This window comes from Coregonus lavaretus, assembly GCF_964263955.1.
Source record: "Coregonus lavaretus genome assembly, contig: HAP1_SCAFFOLD_612, whole genome shotgun sequence".
NCBI lineage: Eukaryota > Metazoa > Chordata > Actinopteri > Salmoniformes > Salmonidae > Coregonus > Coregonus lavaretus.
This window is the reverse complement of record NW_028166842.1, coordinates 123,265-132,500: the sequence shown is the minus strand read 5'-3', so window position 1 is coordinate 132,500 and position 9,236 is coordinate 123,265. Positions and strand designations below refer to the sequence as shown.

Sequence of the window (9,236 nt, the reverse complement as noted above, 5' to 3'; positions counted from 1 at the left end):
GAGTGTGTGTGTGTGTGTGTCCAGTCTGTGTTTGTGTGTGTCCAGTGTGTGTGTCCAGTATGTGTCTGTCCAGTGTGTGTGTCCAGTGTTTGTGTGTGTGTCAGTGTTACCATGGTTATTATTTACAGGGACAATGAGGAGTCAACATGGACCCTAAACCCTGGATAGAGGGGATCAGTGAATGTGGCGTGGAATGTGTACAGGTGGGTCAGTGTGTCAGAGGAGACTCTGTAGAAGGACAGAGTGCCGGCTGGCCAGTCCAGATACACTCCTACTCTGTGGGAGCTGGAGGAGGGGATGTCTATGGTAGTGGACTTATTATTGTGCCAGGCTCTGTAACTGTTGTCAGAGCAGAACAGACTCCAGGACTTGTCATAACCTCCAATCCTACAGTCATTACCCCTTCCTCTCCTGCTGATTCCTTTATATGCCACTCCTATATCAGCCCCTCTCCCACTCCACTCTACCTCATAGTAACAGCGCCCAGTCAGACCCTCTCTACACAACACCTGTTCCCAGCCCTCAAATCTCTCTGGGTGATCAGGATACGGCTGCTCCTCTGTCCTATATGTCACCTTTCTGTTCTCCTCAGACAGAGAGAGGCGTCTGTTTACTGTGTTTAGGTCCAGTGTGAGATCACAGACATCTGATGGATGAAACCAGACACAATATTAGAAATCATCATCATTCACATTAGAATGTTAACTCACTTTTCACTAATTAATTTAATGTAGATGTTTCTAGGTATCAAAAGGAGAAGTTAAGGTAACTTGAGACTTGTTGAATGATCATATGTTATACTGTATGGTATTATAAAACACACTTATTCCCATTAATTACACACACACACACACACACACACACACATCCTGAACACACACACACACACACACACATCCTGAACACACACACACACACACATCCTGAACACACACACACACACTGAACACACACACACAAACACACACATCCTGAAAACACACACACACATCCTGAACACACACACACACAAAGACACACACATTGTCAAAGCAACTCTTTGTAAACTTTGGTGTCCCTGATTTGTGCTTCTGTAGAACTACAGCTGATATTTAATATGACCAAGTAAGTAATGATGGTGGTCTTTGACTTTGACTTCACTTGAATTAAGACTTATTCTTAGTCATATTCTTCATAGCAGTCAACACTCACATTTTCTAAGTCCAGGTTTCATTGTGTTCTCTCCACCATGTTCCACACTGTAGCGGTAAGCAGAAGAACAGACAGTCATTGAGGGATACACCTGAACTCTCACACACACAAACACACACACACACACACACACACACACACACACACACACACACACAAACACACACACACACACACACACACACACACACACACACACACACACACACACACACACAGTCAGCATATAACTCTGTGTGTCCATTGTGTGTGTGTTTGAGTGTGTGTGTCCAATGTGTGTGTGTCTGCAGTGTGTGTGTGTGTCCAATTTGTGTGTGTTTGTGTGTGTCCAGTGTGTGTGTGTGTCTAGTGTGTGTGTGTCCAGTGTACGTGTTTGTGTGTGTTTGTGTCCAGTGTGTGTGTGTGTCCAGTGTACGTGTTTGTGTGTGTTTGTGTCCAGTGTGTGTGTGTGTCCAGTGTACGTGTTTGTGTGTGTGTGTGTCCAGTGTTTATGTGTGTGTGTCCAGTGTCTGTGTGTCTGTCCAGTGTGTGTGTGTGTGTCCAGTGTGTGTGTGTGTGTGTGTGTGTCCAGTGTGTGTGTGTGTGTGTCCAGTGTGTGTGTGTGTCCAGTGTGTGTGTTTGTGTGTGTGTGTGTCCAGTGTTTATGTGTGTCCAGTGTGTGTGTGTGTGTCCAGTGTGTGTGTGTGTGTGTGTGTCCAGTGTGTATGTGTGTACAGTGTGTGTGTTTCCGGTGTGTGTTTGTGTGTTTGTCCAGTGTGTGTGTGTGTGTGTGTGTGTGTGTGTGTGTCCAGTGTTTGTGTCCAGTGTGTGTGTGTGTGTGTGTGTGTGTGTGTGTGTGTGTGTGTGTGTGTGTCCAGTGTGTGTGTTTGTGTGTGTTTGTGTCCAGTGTGTGTGTGTGTCCTGTGTACGTGTTTGTGTGTGTGTGTGTCCAGTGTGTATGTGTGTGTGTCCAGTGTCTTTGTGTCTGTCCAGTGTGTGTGTGTGTGTCCAGTGTGTGTGTGTGTGTGTGTGTGTGTGTGTGTCCAGTGTGTGTGTGTGTGTGTGTGTCCAGTGTGTTTGTTTGTGTGTGTTTGTGTCCAATGTGTGTGTGTGTGTCCAATGTGTGTGTGTGTCCAGTGTGTGTGTTTGTGTGTGTTTGTGTCCAATGTGTGTGTGTGTGTCCAGTGTACATGTTTGTGTGTGTGTGTGTGTGTGTCCAGTGTGTATGTGTGTCCAGTGTGTGTGTGTGTCCAGTGTGTGTGTGTGTGTCCAGTGTGTATGTGTGTTCAGTGTGTGTGTGTGTGTGTCCAGTTTTTGTTTGTGTGTCCAGTGTACGTGTTTGTGTGTGTGTGTGTCCAGTGTGTGTGTGTGTCCAGTGTGTGTGTGTGTCCAGTGTGTATGTGTGTCCAGTGTGTGTGTTTCCAGTGTGTGTGTGTGTGTGTGTCCAGTGTTTGTGTCCAGTGTGTGTGTGTGTGTGTGTGTGTGTGTGTCCAGTGTGTGTGTTTGTGTGTGTTTGTGTCCAGTGTGTGTGTGTGTGTGTCCAGTTTATGTGTGTGTGTGTCCAGTGTGTGTGTGTGTCCAGTGTACGTGTTTGTGTGTGTGTGTGTGTGTCCAGTGTGTATGTGTGTCCAGTGTGTGTGTGTGCAGTGTGTGTGTGTGTGTCCAGTGTGTGTGTGTGTGTGTGTCCAGTGTGTGTGTGTGTCTAGTTTGTGTGTGTCCAGTGTGATTGTGTCCAGTGCGTGTATTTGTGTGTGTTTGTGTCCAGTGTGTGCGTGTCCAGTGTACGAGTTTGTGTGTGTGTGTGTGTCCAGTGTGTTTGTGTGTGTCCAGTGTGTATGTGTGTGTGTCCAGTGTCTGTGTGTCTGTCCAGTGTGTGTGTGTGTGTCCAGTGTGTGTGTGTGTGTGTGTGTGTGTCCAGTGTGTGTGTGTGTGTTTGTGTGTCCAGTGTGTGTGTGTGTCCAGTGTGTGTGTTTGTGTCCAATGTGTGTGTGTGTCCAGTGTACATGTTTGTGTGTGTGTGTGTGTGTCCAGTGTGTATGTGTGTCCAGTGTGTGTGTGTGTCCAGTGTGTGTGTTTGTCCAGTGTGTATGTGTGTCCAGTGTGTGTGTGTCCAGTGTGTGTGTGTGTGTCCAGAGTGTGTGTGTGTTTGTGTGTGTGTGTCCAGTGTCTGTGTGTCTGTCCAGTGTGTGGTGTGTGTGTGTGTCCAATGTATGTGTGTGTGTCCAGTTTGTGTGTGTGTGTCCAGTGTTTGTGTTTGTGTGTGTTTTTGTCCAGTGTGTGTGTGTGTGTCCAGTGTACGTGTTTGTGTGTGTGTGTGTGTCCAGTGTGTGTGTGTGTCCAGTGTGTATGTGTGTCCAGTGTGTGTGTTTCCAGTGTGTGTGTGTGTGTGTGTCCAGTGTGTGTGTGTGTGTGTGTGTCCAGTGTCCAGTGTGTGTGAGTGTGTGTGTGTGTGTGTGTGTGTCCAGTGTGTGTGTTTGTGTGTGTTTGTGTCCAGTGTGTGTTTGTGTCCAGTTTATGTGTGTGTGTGTCCAGTGTGTGTGTGTGTCCAGTGTACGTGTTTGTGTGTGTGTGTGTGTCCAGTGTGTATGTGTGTCCAGTTTGTGTGTGTGCAGTGTGTGTGTGTTTGTCCAGTGTGTGTGTGTGTGTGTGTGTCCAGTGTGTGTGTGTGTCTAGTTTGTGTGTGTCCAGTGTGTGTGTGTCCAGTGCGTGTATTTGTGTGTGTTTGTGTCCAGTGTGTGTGTGTCCAGTGTACGAGTTTGTGTGTGTGTGTGTGTCCAGTGTGTATGTGTGTCCAGTGTGTGTGTGTGTGTCCAGTGTGTGTGTGTGTGTCCAGTGTGTGTGTGTGTGTGTGTCCAGTGTGTGTGTGTGTGTGTGTGTCCAGTGTGTGGGTGTGTGTGTTTGTGTGTGTGTGTGGGTGTCCACACACTGGACACCCACACACACACACACACACACACACACACACACACACACACACACACACACACACACACACACACACACACACTGGACACACACACTGGACACACACACTGCACACACACACTGGACACACACAATGGACACACACTGGACACACACACACACACTGGTCACACACACTGGACACACACTGGACACACACACACACACACACACACACACACTGGACACACACACTGGACACACACACTGGACACACACACACACACACACACACTCAGTCAGCATATAACTTAGTCTATGTGGTGGTAAGAATGTTTATCTTATCTAGCCTGATAACTCCAACATGTCTGATATGAACATTGACATAAACCCTCTACATACTTGAGTTTCTCCAGTCTGCAGTGTGGATCCTCCAGTCCAGCAGAGAGCAGTCTGACTCCTGAGTCTCCTGGGTGATTGTAGCTCATGTCCAGCTCTCTCAGGTGTGAGGGGTTTGACTTCAGAGCTGAGACCAGAGAAGCACAGCCTTCCTCTGTGACTAGACAGCCTGACAGCCTGCAACGAATAAAATCATATTAAAACCACACTGCTATTCTTTGGTGGTGAAAATAGTGGCAGTATATATTTTTTAAACATATTCAGATATATCAGTGTCCTGAAACCTGACATATCTATTAATAAATGAATGTATATGACTAGAAATGACAAATTATCAAACTATTGCTTGTAGAGAGAAAAATATAAATTTCAAATATTTGAGTAGACTGACCAGAGCAGTTTAAAAAGTAGTATCAGTCAAAAGACAGACAGTGAGGTATCAGATTTAGATTGTATTGAGTATACAGTCCACACCATATCTATTTTGACAGTGAAGAGAATATTGGTTGCATTTGCAGTTTTTTTGTGGTTGTGTTTTGGGTTATATTTTGTCCAATAGTAACTGAATGGTTGATGATGACTGGAGTAATTTTCTGTCTAAGTGAGTAGATAACATGTTTCTAAACACTACTAAATTAATCCTGATGATGACATGATTAAGAATAATCATGAATGAATCATGAATAATAATGAATGAGCAAGTTACAGAGGCTACAACAAAACAGCTAATCTCTCACCATTACCAATAACAGAGGGGGTATGATCCTTGTTCCTCTGTAACTTTCTCATTCATCATCATTCACGATTAATTCATGATTATTCATAATCATGGTAGCATCCACAGGAATGTAGAAGTGTTCAGAAACATCTTCTATTCTTACTGACAATACAAGTGAAGTGACTCCAAAATGACAGGACATTATTCACCATTCAGTTTCTATTGGGAAAAACATCATCTAAAACACAACTAAAACAAACTGCAAATGTATTCAACAAGTTTGTAGAATCACAAGCTTGATGTAATCACTGCAGGTAAGGAATATGGGACCAAATATTAAACTTATGACTACTTCAATACAATATAAGTGAATATGTCCAAATAATTACGACTTTTTCAAATGGGAGAACTAGATACATAAAGTGATTTCATTTCTAAACAGTAACACAGATCTGTATGAAAATATCCTCAAATAAATGGTGACATTATATACTGTTGCCTAATGTGAAACATTCTATCTCAAATCCAAAATGCTGGAGCATAGCACCACATTTTAAACTGTAAGCTTCACTGTCCAAACACATATGGTGTGGACTATGTGTGCCTGGTAAATACATGTGGATCTGGTGAGCAGTTATCACTTGTTGACCAACTACAGGAATACTGACCTCAGAGTCTCCAGTTTACAGTGGGGATTCCCCAGTCCAGCAGAGAGCAGCTTCACTCCTGAATCCTTCAGGTCATTGTTACTCAGATCCAGCTCTCTCAGGTGTGAGGGGTTTGACTTCAGAGCAGAGGCCACAGAAGCACAGCCTTCCTCTGTGACTAGACAGCCTGACAGCCTGCAAAGAGATCATCATGATTTCACAAACAAACTGTTAATTTAACACCAGTAGTGTAGAAGGACAGTGGCAGATGCATTTGGTTTATTCTCTCAAACAACATCTCCTAGAATTGTATGGTCATATTGTTATACTAATGTGAACATCAATGCACTGATTCAATATGTTATTTCATAATACATATTATTCTCTAATCTGAATACTTTTCCCTGATGATTAGTTCTTAACTGTCATTTTATGTACTCACAGAGCAGCTCTGGAGGCTTTGACCACTGGCAGCATCCTCAGAAGACCTTCCTCTGATCTGGAGTATTTCTTCAGGTCAAACACATCCAGCTCCTTTTCTGAAGTCAGCAACACAAAGACCAGAGCTGACCACTGTGCAGGTGAGAGTTCTTCTTTTGAGAGACTTCCTGATCTCAGGTAGCTTTGGATCTCCTCCACTAGAGAATGGTCATTCAGTTCATTCAGACAGTGGAACAGATTGATGCACCTCTCTGGGGAGGGATTCTTCCTGATCTTCTCCTTGATGTACTTGACTGTTTCTTCATGGCTCTGTGAGCTGCTTCTTGTCTTTGTCAGTAGACCTCGTAAGTGCTTCTGATTGGACTCCAGTGAGAGGCCCAGAAGGAAGCGGAGGAAAAGGTCCAGGTTTCCTGTCTCACTTTGTAAGGCTTTATCCACAGCACTCTTGTAGAAGGTAACTTTACGCTTCTGTCTGATCCTCACAGAAAAGTTGCTGGATGTTGATTGAGGTTCATACATTAGATTCTCATTGTTGTTGATGAATGAGAGGAACACATATACAGCAGCCAGAAACTCCTGAATGCTCAGATGCACGAAGCAGTACACCTTGTCCTGGTACCGCCCACATTCTTCTTTAAAGAGCTGTGTGCAAAATCCTGAGTACACGGAGGCTTCATTGATATCAATGCCAGCCTCTTTCAGGTCTTCTTCATAGAAAATCAGATTGCCATTCACAAGCTGTTGAAAAGCCAGTTTTCCCAGTGACAGAATGCTCTCTTTATTCCAGTGTGGACCTGTCTCTTCATTCCCAAGATACTTTTCATTCTTCTGTTTGGTATGAAACTCCACAAGGTGTGAATACATCTCAGTCAGAGTCTTGGGCATCTCTTCTCTCTTATATTTCAACATGTGTTCAAGGACTGTTGCAGAAATCCAACAGAAGACTGGAATGTGGCACATGATGTGGAGGCTCCTTGATGTCTTTATGTGTGAGATGATTCTGTTGGCCAGGTCCTCATCACTGAATCTCTTCCTGAAGTACTCCTCCTTCTGTGGGTCATTGAACCCTCGTACCTCTGTCACCTGGTCAACACACCCTGAAGGGATCTTATCGGCTGCTGCAGGTCGGGTAGTTATCCAGAGGAGAGCAGAGGGAAGCAGATTTCCCTTGATGAGATTTGTCAGCAGAACATCCACTGAGGTTGAATTTGTGACGTCACAACAGATCTTGTTCTTCTGGAAGTCTAGGGGCAGTCGGCACTCATCCAGACCATCAAAGATGAACAGAACTTTGTACTTGTCGTAGTTGGAGATTCTTGATTTTTTGGTTTCCATTGAGAAGTGATTGAGAAGTTCAATCAAAGTGTGTTTTTCCTCTTTCATCAAATTCAGCTCCCGAAAAGCGAATGAAAATACAAATTGGACATCCTGATTTGCTTTTCCTTCAGCCCAGTCCAGAATGAACTTCTGCACAGTTACTGTTTTTCCAATGCCAGCGACTCCCTTTGTCAGCACAGTTCTGATAAGTTTGTCTTGTCCAGTTAAGGGTTTGAAGATGTCGTTACATTTGATTGCAGTCTCTGGTCTTGCTTGTTTCCTGGTTGTTGTCTCAATCTGTCTCAGCTCATGTTCATTATTGACCTCTCCAGTTTCTCCCTCTGTGATGTAGAGCTCTGTGTAGATCTTATTGAGAAGTGTTGGGTTTCCTTGTTTAGCGAACCCCTCAAATACACGTTGAAACTTCTTCTTTAGATTAGATTTGAGTTCACGTTGGCAAATCACAGCATGCTCTTCTGAATAATGAAATAACACAGAGGATATTAATATTACGTCTGATTTAATGCCTACAGTATTGTAAGTCTGTGTTATAAAGTTTATAATGTAATCATGTATTCTCTTAACTGTCTGTATAAATGTGTAAATGTTTGCATTCCACACTAGATTGACTGATTCTCTTATTATTATTCAGTTTTACTGATGGTATCAATAATGTTGTCTATCTCTCTCTCTGTCTCTCTCTCCTCTTCTCTCTGTCTAAATTAATCAACACAACACATTCTGCTGCTACTTGATGAGGTCACTAGGTGTTGTGTTAAGGCTGCTACAATATCATTTAGTTACACAGCTACTTTAGCTGTACTTTAGCTACAGCTTTTAAATGTTCTAAAACAGCATTCAACATGAGGCAGACAGCTCTTACTTTTCTCCAGTGTGTCAGCAAGCTCCTTCTGGTTCATTTTCCTCAGGACGTGCAGTGTGATCTTCAGAGCCCCCTCTCTGGCACTGCTCTCCTGCTTCTCATCTTCAGCATCCACCACTTCCTTATCCTGCTTCTGACTCTCAAAGCCTTCTGGGAGTTCCGGACTAAGAATCCTCTTGAACATCTTCAGCTCGTTCTTCACAAATGTCATAATATTCTCTTCAAGCAACTGAAGCAAGAGAATGAATGCTTTCTCATTAACACATGAATGAATGACTGACAGATCAACTGTACTTGAGGTAAACAAAAACAAATGTACATAACAGGACCACATACACTGAATATGGAGGCCAGGTCTGTTTGATGACTCTGGGAAGACTGACCACTGAGAATCTCTGACTCTGATCTCTCCTGTTGGTTTCTGTGGACAAAACATGAGATTACATTTCCTCATCCAGGGAGTGCACACACACACACACACACACACACACACACACACACACACACACACACACACACACACACACACACACACACACACACACACACACACACACACACACACACACACACACACACACACAAACACACACACAGGGAGGGAATGTAGTGTTGGTTTAATATTGTTTTAGGACTATGAAAATGGAAAAAAGGATTAGCCTATGGATTATGAAAACAACAAAAATTAATTGGAAAATGGGACAGGAGAAATGACTAGAGACAGTGTTGTTTAACTCACTGACCATGACCCATGAGT

General features: G+C 43.7%; 2 protein-coding genes across 2 annotated transcripts; both read right to left on the bottom strand.

The window, feature by feature from the left end:
* Window positions 1–122: 122 nt before the first annotated feature.
* LOC311114217 (stonustoxin subunit beta-like) lies at window positions 123–1,311 on the bottom strand (the record flags this gene model as incomplete). The annotated part of the gene is made up of 2 exons (XM_084189484.1): window positions 1,192–1,311; window positions 123–646 (listed from the first exon to the last, which is right to left on the bottom strand). Exons 1-2 carry the CDS (start codon window positions 1,268–1,270, stop codon window positions 123–125), a joined length of 603 nt encoding a protein of 200 aa, XP_084045610.1. The 5' UTR covers window positions 1,271–1,311.
* A 3,104-nt stretch (window positions 1,312–4,415) lies between these two features.
* LOC311114216 (NLR family CARD domain-containing protein 3-like) lies at window positions 4,416–8,840 on the bottom strand (the record flags this gene model as incomplete). Its single annotated transcript, XM_084189483.1, has 5 exons — window positions 8,816–8,840; window positions 8,480–8,708; window positions 6,281–8,072; window positions 5,860–6,033; window positions 4,416–4,650 (listed from the first exon to the last, which is right to left on the bottom strand). Exons 2-5 carry the CDS (start codon window positions 8,688–8,690, stop codon window positions 4,416–4,418), a joined length of 2,412 nt encoding a protein of 803 aa, XP_084045609.1. The 5' UTR covers window positions 8,691–8,708; window positions 8,816–8,840.
* Between the last annotated feature and the right edge of the window lie 396 nt (window positions 8,841–9,236).